Genomic DNA, 19,368 nt, shown 5'->3' with positions numbered 1-19,368 from the left:
AACCGCGGTATCTTTTTAAATTCAGAAAATTAATGTACTTAATATAAATGTGCAACCACAATGCATATTTTCGATAAGTTAAGTCGTGCGCAATTTCCTTCTACAGTGCATTTTATATTGAGGCTCCAAAGAAGAATCCGCTCAGAAAGTCATAAAATTGCTTCAGTTTCAGTAATTGCTTCAGTCGGTTTCATCACAGTAAGTTTTGTTTTTAAATATTTTCTATAAGTTAAAAATGTATTGTTGGTATTTAAAAAATAATAATAATTTGTAAATCTTCTATTTTTTTTTTATTATTATTCTTTCAGTCTAATTGAAAATGTCGTTAAAAATCTTCATTATTCTGGCGACCATCGTGGTTATCAACGCCCAAAATAATTCAAACCAATCGACTAACGTTCCAAAGCCAACAGGAATCATTGCAAGTACAATCGTACCTAAAATAAACGAAACAACAACTGCCACTACAACTACGACGCAAACTACAACGACAAGTGCTCCTATTAGTATGGCTAGCATCGTTTACCCTAATTTTATAGTAATAGCACTGGCCATACCCTTTATGAAGTTGTTTAATTAGAAATCATGTAATCATTTTATATAAGTAAATATTTTTTTCAATCTTAGTTATTTTGTTTTAGAATATTTTACGTCTTTGTAACATAACTGCATAATGTTTATAAATAAAGTTATTATCCTCTACATTTTATTTATTTATAAATAACCAATATATTAATTCATTGAACGGTAAAATTTTGTTTTTTTTTTTGTAGAAATTTTATATTTTGTATACAGGATGCTGTCAATCAATATACGCTTGTCATGTTAAAATACTTGCTAAAAATTTCGGTGTTTTTTTCAGCCGTTTTATCTGTACAATGCGAAATCCATCCGTTCCTAGTTATAATAGCTGCGTTAAGGAACAATTCGTTTTATGAGATCGCAGGAGGAACTTTGATCAACAGCGAGTGGGTGTTGTGCGCGGAGAGTTGCAGGAATCTGGACGTAGATGGTGGTAGTTCGACGGCGATAGGAGGTATCGAAAAAGACATGTCCATCCAAACCGCTCAGAAGAGGCTGGTCATCATGTGGATTACGCATCCGGAATACGAAGAATCTTCAGTGAATTTGGCTCTCCTCAAATTGGAGTACGCTTTCGTTCTTAACGAGTATTTATCACCTGTCAGTATTCTGACCATCGATAGGAAGATGAAAAGCGACGGGACTTCGGAATTGGTGCATCCTCTCAAGAAACAAGTGAAAAGGGGTAAACGTGTGGACGTCATCAGCGATGAATTAACAGTGCTTCCGCAAAAAATATGCGAGTCTACGTTAAATCAAACCATATACAAGCACGAGTTTTGCAGCCGATTTGATAGGAACGACAGTAGGTTGAATTGGAACGGACCATTGATGACACGTCGTCGTCAGCTTGGAGTCTTCAGTAGAAACATCAGCCATAGAAACGAGATGTACTTGGTCTTCACTAGAATAGACTCACAGGTTGATTACTTGATGACCATGTGCAAGCAAGTAGGACGATCCTCCTCTCATCACTCTCATTCAAATTACTTTATTTTAATATTTTTCACATCAAATGTTTGTGTCTTTATGTATAAATAAATTTTACTCATACGATTATTTGTGATCTGGGTCGCAATAGACAACGAGCACATAAGAACAGCATCAAGGATGCAGAGAGGACCACCTTTTTCCATCGTAAATGCGTTGTTGTTGTTGGACGAATCCGACGGCAACAGACAATAGGACTTTCCCAACTTTTCCGCAAAGATTAAAATTATGTGGGTCGTATAAGGAAAGCAAACAGAGAGGACAGCCGATGAAAAAAGAAAAAAGAAGTCTCGTGGGAGAAAACAAAGTATCTTTTCGAGAAGTGGAACACGCGAACTTTAAAGAAATATGTATTTCGCCAAAGTCGCAATCACGTAATCCTTGGATCGATCTTTTTTTTTCTTGCTTGCCGCTATTAATCAACTGGAATTCATTACCATAATAGGATTATAAAGCTATGAAATATTATACAATAAATAAATAAAACAAAGAAGTTATTAAACATTTAAACGCATGGCGCCTGCTTTATTAATTGCATTTTCTTCTCGTTTTTCTTTTTAACATGCATGTTTTTTTATTACTGACCTTTAATATATTTTTTAGTGTGTCAGGAAATTTAATTCGTAAACACAAACCTGTTTTGTAGTCGGTCTTAGCAACAGATATCTCAAATAATTAATAAAATTTGCAATTTATATTCAGTTCAGTTCGATTATTCTATTATTTACATTAACATGATCTAACACTTAAAATTCGACTGTTTAGTCTAATTTAATCATTTCGTTGACAAGATTTCACAACAACTGATAAACAAAACGAATACAGAAAACGATTACAAAGTTCCATGTAGAAAGTGAAACTTATTTTATTGAGATTATTTTTCCATCCAAAGTTCAATGTTGCGATTTTGTTAATTATACGTTTATCAATTCATAATAATATTCCATATTTTCTATAAAGAAAGTAATTACAAATATTACAAATATCAAATGGTAAAAATTACTGCCCTTTTTACCACCTACCAGGGCAAGATCTTATCCATAAGACACAGTTCCTAGGAACTACGTGGTTTGTTTTGAATCGTTGAATTAGATTTTAGCAAACCCCCTGAATATGTTTGTATCAATGAAAAATTATAAAATATTTATATTAGAAATTATTTAACTCATGTTATGTTTATTTAATTAACTGCATAGCTATTGCAGAACTATTTAAGATTTTATATAATTACTGTTGTAAATAAGCAAATATTTCAGTAAAATCAATACTGCATTTGGTTTAATAAGAAATATGACCTAAATGTCCCAATAAATATTATTAAATAATCAGAAATATGATGAATTTGTAATTTTTATCTCTTACACAATCATCATGGATCAAGCATTTGCTTGCATATAAATTGAAGGGCCGAAGAAATATATTACACAGTTTGAATAGAATCAAGCAGAATGAAATGCACACTACTGATATTCGCATCCCTCATTGCCATGGGAACGTGCAAATTTGTAAGTAGAACAACTGAAATAACATTACTGTTTTGATTATTTTGTATATTCCGTTTTGTTTAGGAATTGAATGAAAAGGCGTTACAAGCTGTTACTGCAATTAGAAACGAATGCTTTGCTAGCGAAAATATGGATCCTGCTATCATCAGTCGTCTGGATGATCACAAACTGCCATCCCGTGACGAGTTAAAATGCCACAGCTTTTGCGTCCTTAAGAAGTTTAAGGCCATCGATGAAGATGGCATCTATAACATGGATGTCTTCAAACCTATATTTTCTGAAAGCGATTTTTCAAAGATTGACGAGATCTTCAAGACGTGCAATGTGGATTCCACCGATCCATGCGTTAAAGCTTACGAGGTGCATCAATGCTTCAACTCTGTTCTCTACTAGAAAGTATAATATTTTATTGATATAATCACATAAATTGGTACATTGAATATAATTTATTTTGTATGCATCTTTCATAAATAAAAGCATATTATAAATAGCTAACATGCAAATCATTTGATTATAATAAAAGTGTTTAAGACAAAATAATTTTAGTTGTTTTTAATATCCATATATAATTTAATACATTTTCATTCAACTACTCACGTTCGTCGTCGTTAATAACAAATCCATTATGTTATTATCTCCAAATGACGATTCAAATTGACAATTTATGTAAAATTGTTTATATTTTTTTGAAAATAGCTTTTATTGTAGTTTTTACTATAATAAATACTTTATTTATATATGATGATTAATAATTTCTTAGTCTAGGATCTAGTTGTTAAGAATCAACTAAATTCTTGCCTTAGGACTGGGAACGTTTATGAGTCTAGAAGAATTTCTGCTCTTCCAGGTATTACATAATCATTTTATTTTGTAGTAGAGAATTAACATAGCGAGAGTTGGATAATCGATAACCCTTTGATCCCAATTTGTAAATAAATAAAGAAATCTAAAAAGTAATCATATTGTATAAAATATTCTATGTATATAAAAGCGTTTTTGTTTCACATGTTTGATAATTTCATGTTTGTTAATCTGTTATCGTCTTATGATTACATGAAAATATGTGACGAGTTATCTTCTTGGACCGAAATTTATATAAACTATAGTACCGGAAACTCGGTCCACAGTTCTAATTGAAGCGATCAAAATGAACGCTACACTCTTGATCTTCGCATCTCTCCTTGCTCTGGCAACATGCAACTTCGTAAGTCCCACTAATTTTAATTGCGTTTTCCATTTGTATTTATTTCCTTCGTTGCTGTTAGAAATTTGGAGAGAAAGCCATGCAGGCCTTAACTGCGGTTAGGAACGAGTGCTTCGCTTCAGAAAACGTGGACGCAGCTTTCATCAATCGTCTGGATACTTACGAAATACCGTCTCGCGACGACTTGAAATGCCACAGCTTGTGCGTCTTCAAGAAGTTCAATGCCATCGACGAGAACGGAGCCTTCAACTTTGACGTCTTCAAACCTTACGTGCCGGAGACCGAATTTGCTGCAGTCATGAGTATCATCAACAAATGTAACGTAGTTACGACAGATCTATGCGAGAAAGCACATGAGTTGCACAGTTGTTTCAATCAAATTGTTTACAAACAAAACTAACATGTTAGTCATATTTACTCAATAAAGTCTACCTAATTATTAACTATGTTTATATTGGAAAAGTATCCAAAGTACCTGTTGATTATTGAACGAAAACAAATTTAATTATTTTGTTTTTATGATCTAAAAATGGATCAATAATAGATAAATAGTTTTTAACATGAACTCTTTTACAATTGTCCTTATTGTATAATAGTAATGGAAAGTTATTACTAATAAACGGTTAAAGTTCTAAGACACTTTGAATAAACAGTAAGCTCAAATTACTATTTCACAGTTTTTATAATGTTAATGTCTTTATTTGTTTGTATACAAATCGAAAGGTCAATTTGTGCAAAGCAATAAAAACCTGGAATGCATAATAAATCGTTATTTTTATTATGAAGTTTACTATTTACATTTAGAGAAAAAAAAACAACAACATTGAAAACATATATATATATATAAATGATCAAGCTTGTCTGATTTGATGCATAAACAAGATGAAGACGTTATTGGCAGTATTGGTGATTTCTACAATATCTTTAGTTTCCTCTTCGGAATTTGTAAGTATTTGTTTTTACATTATACATTGGTTTTTGTAAATGGATTTTTTTTTGTAGAAGTATAAAGGGAAACCATTGGAACAGTTAATTGAGGCAAGGAATAAGTGTTTCGTATCGGAAAATGTAGATGCTTCGTATTTGGATAAACTGGATCAAATTGAGTATCCGACTCGTGATGAGATTCAGTGTCACACGTACTGTGTCCTCAGCTCGTTCAAAATCATCAACGACAAGGGCGAAGTCTTCCCAGAGATCGTGATGAAGTATATCAAAGAACCGGTGCAGCAGAAGTTGGTCATTGATACGATCAATACGTGCATACTACGAACCAAAAAAAGCGAGAATGCTTGTGATCGTGCTCACCAAATGCAAGCCTGTTTCAATAGCATTATTTACAAGAAAAACTAATATTAAATTAATTAAAATTAAAAAAATAATAAATAAATAAATAAGTAAAGAATTTCTTGTTATTAATTTGTTGTATTAGTTTGTTTATTTAATAGAGTTGTTTCTTTCATATCAAGGTTTATTATTTTTTTGGTTTTTGACTTTGAAACACAATTTATTGATTTAATAAAACTTTTTTTTGCATACAAATAACAAACTTTAATCAAGTGTATATTTTCCATTTTGTTCGATGATCTTTTGCAATCACCATAATGATTGCGCGTTCGTAAAATTTCTGCAAAAAAAAAACGGATTTTTAATTAAATCAATAATATTAAAAAAAAAAAAATTAATGTAAATGTTTTATTGAAATACATTAACATTAATATTATGTTATTCAATATTCTCAAATTTATTTAAGATTTTTTTATACAAGTTACTGTGTAAAGTAGGAAACAAGTATGTTAATCGCTGGCACACTAAAAAAAAACTTGATTTTTTTTTGGTTTAGTTCTTCTATAAATAAAAACCCTACGAAATACAGAGACAGTTAACATTTAGCAATCACAAGAAACGCATCATGAAGACCATTGCCGCAGTTCTCCTTTTCGTAGCTTTTGCTTACGGCCAAAATTTAGTAAGTTTACGAAGAATAGTCTAATTGTAATAGTTGTTAACGCAATCTTGAAACTAGGAATTCTATTCACCGGAAGTTGCTGAGAGAATCGCCGCTGGAAGAGCCGAGTGTGCAAAGATCGAGACAGTTGATCCTAAGCATTTGACGCGTCTTGATAGTTCTGAAGATTTTCCAACTTTCGAAGAACTCAAATGCCACACCATGTGCATACTCAATAGGTACAAAGTGTTCAACGACGATCATACTATTAAAACCGAAGTGCTTAAACCGATATTCAAAGCCGCTGTTCTGGAGAAGATCGTTGCAAATTTGGACAAATGCCTTCCAGAGGACAAGAAGTTCGAAACCTGTGAGAAAGTCTACAATCTTCATGGTTGCGTTCTGAAACACCTTTAAATCTTAAGCTTATTCATTGTTAAAAATAAAGAAAAATTGTTTTAGTTCATATATTTGGTTTAATTAAATCCAATATGTTCCTTTATAAACAAATAGTTTCTTTGGTTCAAGAGGATTTCTAAGGAAATCAAGAAAAACTATATTGAAAATTATATTAATGTATATCATTTTCAATTCAACTTTACTTTCTGTTATTTCATATACCCTAAACTAAGAAGTACTATTCGTTAATTGAAAAAAAAAACATTCACAAATTGTTTAATGCGCGCAGTTCTTAGAACATTTTCTTCATAATTTCAATATAAATTATTAGCATAGAATCTGAATTTTTCAAAACTAGTATTATAATTATACTAAAACAAGTATATAAAGAAATTATTGTTATTAATTTGTTAAAATAGTTTGTTTATTTAATTCATTTGTTTCTTTCATTTTAAAGTTTATTTATTATTATTTTTTTGGGTTTTTGACTTTAGAATGCTTATTTATGTTACGACTATTCAAACCAATAAATTATGATTAACATTATTATTAAATATTCCGTCTAATTTCAATGTAAATTATTCCTTTTGGCTTGACATACCAAAAAACTTGTAGTTGTTGTGATAATTTACTTTCTTTAGTTTATCTTTAAATACAGACTCTCCGAAATACAAAGACAGTTAACGTTTAACAATCACAACAAACGCATCATGAAAACCATTGTCGCAGTTCTTCTTTTCGTGGCTTTCACTTACGGCCAAAAGATAGTAAGTTTACGAAGAATATTCTAATTGTAATAGTTGTTAACGCAATCTTGAAACTAGGAATTCTCTTCACCGGAAGTTGCTGATAGAGTCATCGCTGGAAGAGCCGAATGTGCAAAGATCGAGACAGTTGATCCTAAGCATTTGATGCGTCTTGGTACTTACGAAGATTTTCCAACCTTCGAAGACCTCAAATGCTACACCATGTGCATACTAAACAAGTTCCAAGTATTCGACGACGATCATACTATTAAAACCGATGTGCTTAAACCGATATTCAAAGCCGCTGTTCTGGAGAAGTTCATTGCAAATTTGGACAAGTGCCTTCCTGAGGACAAGAAGTTCGAAACCTGTGAGAAAGTCTACAATCTTCATCGCTGCATTCTGAAACACCTTTAAATTTTAAACTTATTCATTGTTACAAATAAAAATAAAATAGTTTTATTTAATTATATAATATATCTTCCATCATAAACAAATAGTTTCTTTGGTTCCTGAGCAGAGTAATTTTCCGATTATTTTAATTTCCCGGGAAAAAAATCTCGTACATTACTTCAGATTTCCAATGAAAATTAGACAGAAGAATTAACAAGATGCAAGTTCCTTGTTTTTTTCATTTTTGTTCATTTTTTTTATAATTATAAAGCAATAAATACAAAATTGCTTATGAAAAGTAGACAGAAGAATTAACAAGATGCAAGTTCCTTGTTTTTTCATTTTTTTATAATTACAAAGCAATAAATACAAAATTGCTTATGAAAAGTAGACAGAACTTATTAAACAATTTACAATTTAATTTATTTAACTTTACTTTTTGTTTTGAATTTATGCTTAGAACATTCTCTTATAATATGGATTTTTCTAAACTAGTATAATAATTATACTAAAGAACTCCAATACAACTTTTTTCTCTTTGGCTTTGCTGTAAATATAAATTCGATTTGAAATACAAATATAGTAGTCATTCGATAATCATAAGGAGCGCATCATGAAGACCATTGTAGCACTTCTCGTTCTCGTGGCTTTGGCTCACGCTGAACATATAGTAAGTATAATATATTTCTAAATTCGATTTCATCTTCATTCGTTTTCAAATATTTTTATAGCATTTTTCACCGGAATTTGTTGAGATAGTGGCAGCAGCAAGAATCGAATGCGCAAAGTCCGAATCAGTAGATGTGAAGCACTTGGTGCATTTCGATGTCATTGAGGAATTTCCGACCTTTTCAGTGGTCAAATGTCATAGCTTGTGTACAATTAACAAGTTAAAATTACTCAACGACGATCATACAATTAACATCGAAGCACTCAAACCGGTATTCAAAGACGATGTGTTGCAGAAGATCCTCGCCAACCTAGACAAGTGTTTGCCTGAAGACAAGAAGCTCGACACCTGCGAGAAAAATTACAATCTTCATCAGTGCCTTTTGAAATACGTATAAGTGTTAAGCTTATTAAATGTTAACAAATAAGTACGAACTAATACAGATATCCTTCGATTACCTTTGCCTCTAGTAACGAAGCTTCGATATAACAAAGTCCGTAGTTTTAAACTCCATCTAACATTTAAAAATATTCTAATTTAAGACCAAAACCCTACCATCATACATCAAAATATGAAGTAGAAGATGTATTAAAGAAGAAAATTATATACAAGAAATAATGTTATTCATACGACACAATCAACAGATTTCGAAAATGTTTATGATGAAGATTTTAGAATTTTTTTGAATGCAGAAGGTGTCGATTTTTTCAATGAAAGATTTAAAAAAATCTAGTGAGAAATTGAAGAAGTTCTTGACGAAAATAATGTGAATAACTAAAGATTTGTCAGTAAAAATGATCCAGATTTAGAAAGAGGTATTATTGTTAAGTAAAATAAAAGCACAAACTAGCCATAATATTTTTACTTATGAAAACGAAGTTTCACTTAACGAAGTAATTCGTACAACGTATCTTCCTATTCGTTAATCGAGGTATATATTGAGGACAGTACAACAAATTGCTGTATCTTTAGTAAAAAAAAGGTATACGAAACTTGAAAATCTATGAAAAACTTCAACCAATTAACGAAATATTTCTATATTATTGAAAAACAAGTATTTATTTTTATAACATTATACAATAATTTAGATTTATAATATTTGCATAAAACTAGTTTGATAATTGCATAAAAAAAATATTGCATTTGAGTTATAAATTGGTATGGATTTGCTTTAAATATGAATCCCGTTTGGATTACTAAGTTAGTCAACATTCTATAATCCAGTGAAGCGCATCATGAAGATTATTGCAACACTGCTCGTTTTCGTGGCTTTGGTTCACAGTGAAAATATAGTGAGTATAATATTTGAACATTTTTTTTTTATTTCATTCATTCATTTTAGTATTTTTCACCAGGATTCGTTGAGAAAGTGACAGCTGCAAGGATCGAGTGTACAAAGATCGAGTCAGTAAATCCGAAGATTTTGCTGCGTATCGATCACATCGAAGATTTACCAAATTTCGATGAGATCAAATGCCATAGTCTGTGTACACTCAACGAATTGCAATTACTCAACGAAGATAAACTACTTAAAATCGAAGGACTCAATCCGATATTCAAAAAAGTTGTTCTGGAGATAGTTTTGTCCATCCTGGACAAGTGCCTACCCGAGGATAAGAAGATCGATACTTGTGAAAAAGGATACAATCTTCATCACTGTATTCTGAAATACCTTTAAGTGTTAAGCTGAATTAGATTGTATCCAACAGTTTTCATAGATTGGATATGTGCACAAAATGAGTCAAACTATTGTAAATCAATTGAATTATTTTTAATTTTTCATTAATTTATTAAAAAGTATGAAAAATTCATTCTATGTTGTATTTTTTATTCGTACAAAGTTCAATTTAGTTATTATATATGTATATTTATAAAATGAGGTTTGTTGACTATGATTTTACATTAACGCTGTTATCTAAATGATTTAAACAAAATTTGTTTATAAAAAATTGACTTTATTCTTTATTAATAATTCATTAAGTTTCTAATATTAATTTGAATATTCAAGGAAATTCATATTTTTTCTTATATTTTTACTTTCAAATCTGAATTGGTCATAGTTTAGACTTAAATATTTCTGTCTCAATATGTTTATATTACGGAAAAACAAATAATTACTTTAATTATACGTGGAGTCTAACAAAAGTTCGCTTAGTTGGCTGGAAAAAAATAAAAAAAAACAATTTTATTTTAATATATTTAATTTTCATCCTTTAATTTTCCTGTAATTTCTCAACATAATTTCCATTTATTTAAATACATTTCTGATTTTCACCAGAATTTCTTAAATAAATTGTATCTGAAACAATGGAGTGTGCAAAAACGGAGGCAGTAGATCCGAAGCACTTTAGACAACATCGAAAATTTTCCAACTTTCGAAGAGATCAAATACCACAGCCAGTGCATGCTCAAAAAGTTTAAATTACTTAACGGCGATAACACAATTAAAGTCAAATCACTCAAACCGATATTTTGAAGAAGTTTTTAGCCGCCATGGAATGATGCCTACCTGAAAATAAAAAATTAGATACCTGCGAGAAAGTCTACAATGTTCATGTATGCGTTCTGAAAAAAAAAACCTATAAAAGCAGTGTTTTCGACTGAAATATTTCTGTCTTATTGTTTCTATATCAACAAAAAAAATGCTTTGATTATAAGATCATAGAATCTATTAAGTTATTTTTGATATTAGTTGATTGAATTTGTGAGTGTGTAAAAATATATCTTGTAAAACCAGTATGATTATTGCACAGCTGCATACTAAAAAACTTGCATCTTTTATACAAGTTTTTTTTGTTTGCTTTTACTTTAAATATAAACACCACACTGAAACTATACACATAGTCAACACTACATATTCAGACGATGCACACCATGAAGACTTTTGCAGCAGTCCTCGTTTTTGTGGCTTTGGTTTACGCTGAAAAAATGGTTAGTATTAATATTAAAACAATAGATGTAACTTGATGTGATTTGTACATTTTTTAGAGTTTTTCTTCGGAATTTGTTGAGAAAATTGCATCTGCAAGAATGGAGTGCGCAAAGACGGAGGCAGTAAATCTGAAGAACATTATGCGTTTAGACAGCGTCCAACATTTTCCTACCTTCGAAGAGATCAAATGACACAGTCTGTGCATACTCAATAATTTAAAATTACTTAACGGCGATCACACATTGAAAATCGAACCACTCAAGTCAATATTTAATGCTGATATTCTAGAGAAGTTATTCGCCGCCTTGGAAATATGCCTACCTGAAGACAAAAAGTTAGATACCTGCGAGAAAGTCTATAACGCTCATGTTTGCATTCTCAAAAATCTCTAAAAGTTTTATTTATAAATTTAAAAACAAACAAAACTACTTCTGAAATGAATTTATTTGTAATATTAAACATATGTGAAATAACATTTAAGTAATATTAAAACAGTTTGTTTAAAATAAATGTTTAGTAAAACTCTTTAATATTTATACCGTATATTTTCACATTTTAGTGCTTTTTTTTAAACTATAATAGATTGAATGGATCGAAAAGATGCATATAAAAGCTGGATGTTTGCGGAATGTAGCGAGTATTCATATATTGCTGTGGTTTTAAATCGCGTTCAAAGTTGGAAAAATGAAAAAAACAACACTCATAAAAGCATTGTTTTTGGCTGACAAAAGTCCTATTGTTTCTATATCAATAAATAATTGCTTTAATTATAAAATCATGCAAAACCTAGAATCTATTAAGTTAATTTCGATATGAGTTGAATGCGTAAAAATATATCTTGTAAAACCGATATGATAACTAAAAAACTTGATGTACAAGTTTTTCTGTTTGCTTTTACTTTAAATATAAACCACACCAAAAATACAAAGATAGTCGACATTGCATGATCATAGAAGATGCACACCATGAAAACTGTTGTAACAGTTCTCGTTTTTGTGGTATTTGCTCACGCCGATAACATAGTGAGTAATAATATTATGAGATCATATATTTTTTAATTTCAATATTTTTAGTTTTTTTCAATTTGTTAAGAAAGTGGAAGCTGCAAGAATCGAATGCGCAAATACCGAAACGGTAGATCCAAAGCACTTGATGCATTTCGATATAATGGAGGAATTTCCGACCTTTGCAGAGGTCAAATGCCACAGTTTGTGTACAATTAACAAGTTAAAATTACTCAACGATGATCATACAATTAACATCGAAGCACTCAAACCGGTATTCAAAGACTATGTGCTGAAGAAGATCCTCGCCAACTTAGATAAGTGTTTGCCTGAGGACAAGATGTTCGATACTTGTGAAAAAACCCACAATCTTCATCACTGTGTTTTGAAATACTTATAAGAGTTCAACATATTCCTTATTATAAATAAATAATAGTTTAATACAATATTTGGTTCATTTAGATGTGTTAATTCCAAACAACTATTAGAAAGTAATTTCAGTTTTCACAAATAGATAGCGTTATGTTAGGACTTGAAGATCTTTTTTGGCGCATGGACCAGAACGCAGATCCCAAACATCACGCAGAGGATGAGAAGGAAGCACGGAGAGGTCACTTTCCACCTGACTCAGACTCTCTCAGAACATGGTTGCTTCGGGAAATACCTCCATTCGATAACAAGAAAAGACAAACCAGGGTGCTGGTACTGCCATGAGGAGGACGACCCCGAACACACCTTCTTCAGATGCCACCGCTGGGCGACGAGGAAGCAAGACACTGAGGCAAAACTAGGCGAGGACCTTGAACCGAAAAACTTGGTTAGCATCATGCTAGAAAACCAGGAGAAATGGAACGTGGTGGCCGGTTTTATCACATCCATTCTCAAGCAGAAGGAAACCGTTGAAAGACAAATACAACGGGAGGAAAACTAAGCTCTGGAAGTTCAAAGTGCTCGAGTGACCACAATACGTGAGTGCGAGCAGTGTGAAAGCGCGCAACATGTGCGCGAGGACACACCAGACCTTTGCGGACAGCAATTGGTTAATTTCCGCGTCCTGCAAGGCTGGTTGAGAGAGGAGTGGTTTTAGTTGCGTAAGAATCGCACAGTACCACGGTTCCATTCCAGCCGTGGTCCCTTTCAGAGGTTTCTACTTTTCTACAAAAAGTGCGTGATTTTGTTTGCAGCTGTTACTGTATGATTAATTTTAACAGGATTCATTTTAAATTTCCAGATAACAAACATAAATTGCTGCTCATTCAAAGAACCCATAAGCATTGCACATCTTTTGGTACGCCACTGCATTTTATCATATTATGTATAATAATAAAATATAAATAGATAACTTTGTGGTCAAAGTTCAGCTCCTAATCTCTCTGAGAGTCGTTAATAGTCGTTTATATTTAGATTATGTAAATATCAATTTTTTATTATAAATTATACACGATAATTGTGTATAAAAATAAATAATATTTACGGTTCTATGTAATCAAAGAAGCCTTTTTCTATTATTTACAACAAGCAATCTACTACTATACAAAGAAAATTAATAATAAGCTTTAATTATGGCTAAATATAAATGAAATAAACAATATTACACATTGATCCAATGACCAAACTACACTGATAAAATATAAACAAGTAAAAGTACATCACATTACATTATAAACGAGTAGGAAGATCGTGAGGTTGAAATCGTTTCAGTCTGCGTAGATTGCCATCTGTGTTGCTCAGTTCTACAGCAAGTTGATTCGGATGATCCTCCAGCCGAAGACGATATTCGGTGCTGGCTTTTTAAATCTCTTCTTTAACGAAGGCAATACCAGTGTACTGGTGGATATAGTCATTGGTGGTGAACCAGGAAGAACTGGTCAATTGCCCAGTCTTTGACTAAAATCTCTGGATGATGTCTATGCTAGAGTTGCAAGCAGTTGAATACCGTAGGTCCAGATCGGTTTTATGACTATTTGTTAGATGGAGAGTTTGTTTCCTTTTGGTATTTGGCTTCATCCACCTGCCGCCATTCAGGGTAACCGGTGGGCAGCCTTAATTTGCCACCTCTTCAGCCAGTCGTTGATGTTATTTAGGCTTTCCTGCGGAATTGTCGATGCCATTGCTGCATTCTTATGAGATACCAAGACCGCAGTGTCATCCGTGAACGTGGCTACAGTAGTCTGCTGTGATGTTATCAGGTCTGCTGTGAAGATTAGGTATAAGAGTGGTCCAGTCACGCTTCCCTGTGGAAGTCCAGACACTACAGGTCTTAGGCAGGTCACCTCATCATTGTACTTGATCTTAAAGTACCTACCAGTCACGTATGATTGAAAAAATGCAGAAGTACGGGTGCGAGAGGTACCTTTGTAGTACTAATATAGAATATTCAACTTTTTTTTCAGTATCTGTTGTTTATTAAACATTGTCCTCTAATAATAAACTTTCGATCTACTTTAAATTGAGTAAAGTTTCGAATTTTCAAATTTGTATAAAGTGTTAAAATTTTTATTAATATTTGCATAGGAAACTTTTGGCTAGTTATTTTCATTCTTTGTAAAAAAAAAAAATGATTTCAATTATTGGTTTAATGCAATTTTGCACATACATTTAAAAACTACGTCGAATGTCTTGGTCAATTCATTTATGCAGATTGTTAGCGAGTTATTATATGTCTTCTGATGATAAATGATTTAAAACGTGGATTATCCACTTTTTGTTCGTTATTCGGAAATTGCAGTTTATGAAGCACACACCACGAATGGCACACTTCAATTCGTTGATGGTTGGATAACTTTCGTTTCCTGTATCGAAATCTACTTTTAATCATATGTAAGGCTTGAAATAATAATAAAATATAAATTCATAACTATGTGGTCAAAGTTCAGCCTCTAATCTCACTAAAATTTGTTAATAGTTGTTTATATTTAGGTTATTTAAATAAGATTTATAGTTTTTTATTACAAATTATACACGATGATTGCGTATGAAAATAAATAATATTTGCAAAGTTGTAACCAAAGAAGAAATACAGGTCTTAGGCAGGTCACCTCATCATTGTACTTGATCTTAAAGTACCTACCAGTCAAGTATGATTGAAAAAATGCAGAAGTACGGGTGCGAGAGGTACCTTTTGGCCTTGTCATTAGGCAGATTACGTACTCTTTACGATTATTTTGTTTAAAAAAAAGAGTATGATAATTGCACAGCTGCAAAATAAAAAAACAATTTGCATCTGATTGCTTTTGCTTTAAATATAAATTCCCCTGAAATAGAAGGACAGTCAATTTTTCAAAATCAGAAGAAGAGCATCATGAAAATTATTGCAGCAGTTCTATTTTTCGTGGCTTTAGCTCACAGCGAAAAACTTGTAAGTGAAATATTATTTAAAAAATAATTGTTGTTTATGGGATTTGTATTTTTTTTTAGTTATACTCGCCGGAATTTTTTCAAAAGGTTGCTGATGCAAGGCTCGAATGCGCCAATACCGAGAAAGTAGATATAATTCAGTTGGTGCGTTTAGACAGCATCCTCTTTTTTCCGACCTCCGAAGAGCTTAAATGCCACACTCTATGTGTGATGAATAAGTTCAAAGTATTGAACGATGACCACACTCTCAAAATGGAGGAACTCAACCCGATATTCAAAGACAATATTTTGAAGAATTTTCTCGTAACTTTGGAGAAATGCCTACCAGAAGACAAGAAATTTGATACCTGCGAGAAAGCATACAATACTCATCGTTGCGTTCTTAAGAAGTTATAAAAATGTGATTTATTTATTTTGTTGCAAATAAATAATACTTTTGTTGAAATAATATTGAATATACAATGTGTTTTTTTGGAAGGGAAAATAACCAATTCTCAGGAGGGAATTGAAAATTGTTGTGAGTAGAATTGTTGCCTTTCTGGGTAACTCCTTCATCATCCTTCCCGTTATCAGATCGTAACCAGGAGCCTTAGTACGTTTCAAGTTCTTGATGACATCTGTCATTTCGACTGGTTGTACGGATTCTATTAGGAGTGACATATATTCTTTAAACGATTTCAATATTTTTAGTTTTTTTCACCGGAGTTTGTTGAGATGCTAGAATCGAATGCGCAAATTTTATGAAAACATAAACATTACACATCTTTTGCTACGCCACTGCCTTTAATCATATGACATAAGTCTGGAAATAATCATTGTCCATCGACTTGTCTGAAGGTCCATATGCTGAACCTCATTCATTTCACTGTCCATCTGTGATGAACGATAGCCCTATTGCTGCAAGTACCGATAGTGCTCACAAAGGTCCTGGCTTGACCAGGATTCGAATCGACACCAAAGAAATCGTGGGTAGGGCAACGTAACCATTCGGCTATTAATCATCCTTTGTATCGAAATGAATAATATTTACAATGTTTCTATGTAACCAAAGAAGAAATAAATACTTAAATAACATCATTAAACAGATTATGCACTGGTTGCGATTATTATTTTTTCTAAAACCAGTATGATAACTACACAATTTGCATCTGATAATTGCCTTCGCTTTAAATATGAATTCTCCTGAAATAGAGAGCCAGTCAATTATCCAAAATCAGAAGAAAAGCATCATGAAAGTTATTGCAGCAGTTCTCCTTTTCGTGGCTTTAGCTCACAGCGAAAAACTTGTGAGTGAAATATTATTTAAAAAGCAATTGTTGTTGATGCAAATTGTATATTTTAGTTATACTCCCTGGAATTTATTCAGAAAATTGCTGATGCAAGGTTAGAATGCGCCAATGCTGAGAAAGTAGATGCGAAACTGTTGGTGCGTTTAGACAGCATCGACGTTTTTCCGACCTTCGAAGAGGTTAAATGACATAGTTTATGTATGATCAATAAATTTAAAGTATTGAACGATGACCACACTCTCAAAAAGGAAGACCTCAATCCGATATTCAAAGACAATACTTTGAAGAATATTCTCATCATTTTGGATAAATGCCTACCAGAAGACAAGAAATTTGATAGCTGCGAGAAAGCATACAATGCTCATCGTTGCGTTCTTAAAAACATATAAAAAAAGTGATTTATACATTTCGTTGCAAGTAAATAATACTTTTGTAGTACTAATATAGAATATTCAACTTTTTTTTTCAGTATCTGTTGTTTATTATACTTTGTCCTCTAATAATAAACTTTCGGTCTACTTTAAATTGAGTAAAGTTTCGAATTTTCAAATTTGTATAAAGTGTTAAAAAATTTATTAATATTTTTATAGGAAACTTTTGAACTTGGCTAGTTATTTACATTCTTTGTAAAAAAAAAAGATTATTGTTTAATGCAATTTTGCACATACATTTAAAAACTACGTCGAATGTCTTGGTCAATTCATTTATGCAGATTGTTAGCGAGTTATTATATGTCTTCTGATGATAAATGATTTAAAACGTGGATTATCCACTTTTTGTTCGTTATTCGGAAATTGCAGTTTATGAAGCACACACCACGAATGGCACACTTCAATTCGTTGTTGGTTGAAAAACTTTTGTTTCCTGTATCGAAATCTACTTTTAATCATATGAAAGGCTTGAAATAATAATAAAATATAAATTCATAACTATGTGGTCAAAGTTCAGCCTCTAATCTCACTAAAATTTGTTGATAGTTGTTTATATTTAGGTTATTTAAATAAGATTTATAGTTTTTTATTACAAATTATACACGATGATTGCGTATGAAAATAAATAATATTTGCAAAGTGGTAACCAAAGAAGAAATATTTTTTTAATAACATCATTAGATAAATTACGCAAAGTTTACGATAATTTTTTTTTGTAAATCCGATAATTGCTTTTGCTTTAAATATAAATTGCCCTGAAGTAGAGAGACAGTAAAGTTTTCAAAATCAAAGGAAGAGCATCATGAAAGTTATTGCAGCAGTTCTCCTTTTCGTGGCTTTTGCTCACAGCGAAAAAATAGTAAGTGAAATATTATTTAAAACATAATTTTTGTTTATGCGATTTGTATATTTTAGTTTTACTCGCCGGAATTTACTCAAAAAATTGCTGATGCAAGGCTCGAATGCGCCAATACCGAGAAAGTAGATGTAAAGCATTTGATGCATTTAGACAGCGTCACCGTTTTTCCGAGCTTCGAAGAGCTCAAATGCCACACTTTATGTATGCTCAATAAGTTCAAAGTATTGAACGATGACCACACTCTCAAAATGGAGGAACTCAAACCGATGTTCAAAGACAATGCTTCGATCGTCACTTTGGACAAATGCCTACCAGAAGACAAGATATTAGATACTTGCGAGAAAGCATACAATGTTCAACTTTGCGTTATGAAAAACTTATAAAAATTTCATATTATATTGTTGCATAGTGCAATAAAACCTTTTTATAGAAAATCTCTGGTTTCTCATATTCTGCTAGTTTTTACGACCCACCTATGTCACAGTCTCGAAAGGAGGATTATGCAAAAGTCGGACAGCCAACTATAAAAACTACGCTACGAACAATTAACTTTCCCAAACAATTGTATTGAATATCATCCTTTAGACCTTATCGGCAGCGGAAGACATAAAAACTCCCGCCGGCGCCTATGACGTACCTCCTACTTGGCAAATTAACCCCTAGCCTTAGAATATTACTTTGTATTCAGGTCGTCCTCTTACATATAAGATGACACTTATGTTATTTCAAGTTAGTCCTAGTCCTAGTTAGTCGGAGACTCATGTGAGTCCTAGGAAGAACCTAGTCCTAATAACAGTTCTAGTTTGACTCTACTCTTGACCAGCAACCTATGCTTGTAGCAACTGGAAGCTAGATTAAGAATCACTAGCATCTAAGTGTTAAATAAATACTATTATTACACTGACTTTAATCTAGACCCACTAGAACTCCACATCGACAATACTTCCTCAACAGATCCATATCTATTAAAATCGACAAAGCCTATTCAACCCCTTTCATAATCAATGCCGGTATCCCGCAAGGAGCCATCCTCTCCCCAATCCTCTTCAACATCTTCTG

At 32.0% G+C, this 19,368-nt stretch overlaps 6 protein-coding genes across 7 annotated transcripts; all 6 read left to right on the top strand.

Annotated features, from left to right (window-relative positions):
* The first annotated feature begins 822 nt into the window (after positions 1–822).
* LOC108562102 (cationic trypsin-like) lies at positions 823–2,028 on the top strand. Its single transcript, XM_017920307.1, has one exon. It carries the CDS (start codon positions 823–825, stop codon positions 1,621–1,623), a length of 801 nt encoding a protein of 266 aa, XP_017775796.1. The 3' UTR covers positions 1,624–2,028.
* Positions 2,029–2,995: 967 nt separating this feature from the next.
* LOC108562103 (general odorant-binding protein 19d-like) lies at positions 2,996–3,614 on the top strand. Its single transcript, XM_017920308.1, has 2 exons — positions 2,996–3,077; positions 3,141–3,614. Exons 1-2 carry the CDS (start codon positions 3,021–3,023, stop codon positions 3,468–3,470), a joined length of 387 nt encoding a protein of 128 aa, XP_017775797.1. The 5' UTR covers positions 2,996–3,020; the 3' UTR covers positions 3,471–3,614.
* Positions 3,615–4,173: 559 nt separating this feature from the next.
* Positions 4,174–4,724, top strand: LOC108562100. Its single transcript, XM_017920306.1, has 2 exons — positions 4,174–4,281; positions 4,343–4,724. Exons 1-2 carry the CDS (start codon positions 4,225–4,227, stop codon positions 4,679–4,681), a joined length of 396 nt encoding a protein of 131 aa, XP_017775795.1. The 5' UTR covers positions 4,174–4,224; the 3' UTR covers positions 4,682–4,724.
* A 412-nt stretch (positions 4,725–5,136) lies between these two features.
* On the top strand, positions 5,137–5,634 carry LOC108562097. Its single transcript, XM_017920302.1, has 2 exons — positions 5,137–5,226; positions 5,284–5,634. The coding sequence occupies exons 1-2, from the start codon at positions 5,164–5,166 to the stop codon at positions 5,632–5,634; spliced, it is 414 nt and encodes a 137-aa protein (XP_017775791.1). The 5' UTR covers positions 5,137–5,163.
* A 1,704-nt stretch (positions 5,635–7,338) lies between these two features.
* Positions 7,339–7,791, top strand: LOC108562096. Its single transcript, XM_017920301.1, has 2 exons — positions 7,339–7,395; positions 7,453–7,791. The coding sequence occupies exons 1-2, from the start codon at positions 7,339–7,341 to the stop codon at positions 7,789–7,791; spliced, it is 396 nt and encodes a 131-aa protein (XP_017775790.1).
* Positions 7,792–15,649: 7,858 nt separating this feature from the next.
* LOC108562099 lies at positions 15,650–19,198 on the top strand. 2 transcript variants are annotated; one of them, XM_017920303.1, is made up of 2 exons: positions 15,650–15,731; positions 15,791–16,127. In XM_017920303.1, exons 1-2 carry the CDS (start codon positions 15,675–15,677, stop codon positions 16,124–16,126), a joined length of 393 nt encoding a protein of 130 aa, XP_017775792.1. In that variant the 5' UTR covers positions 15,650–15,674; the 3' UTR covers position 16,127. The 2 variants fall into 2 exon arrangements, with proteins under 2 accessions (XP_017775792.1, XP_017775793.1); XM_017920304.1 differs by lacking the exons at positions 15,650–15,731; positions 15,791–16,127 and adding exons at positions 18,089–18,309; positions 18,366–19,198.
* The last annotated feature ends 170 nt before the right edge of the window (positions 19,199–19,368 follow it).

This window comes from Nicrophorus vespilloides, unplaced genomic scaffold, assembly GCF_001412225.1.
Source record: "Nicrophorus vespilloides isolate i.1.1-1 unplaced genomic scaffold, Nicve_v1.0, whole genome shotgun sequence".
Classification (NCBI taxonomy): domain Eukaryota; kingdom Metazoa; phylum Arthropoda; class Insecta; order Coleoptera; family Silphidae; genus Nicrophorus; species Nicrophorus vespilloides.
The sequence above is the reverse complement of the archived record's forward strand: the minus strand, read 5'-3'. Positions and strand labels throughout refer to the sequence as shown.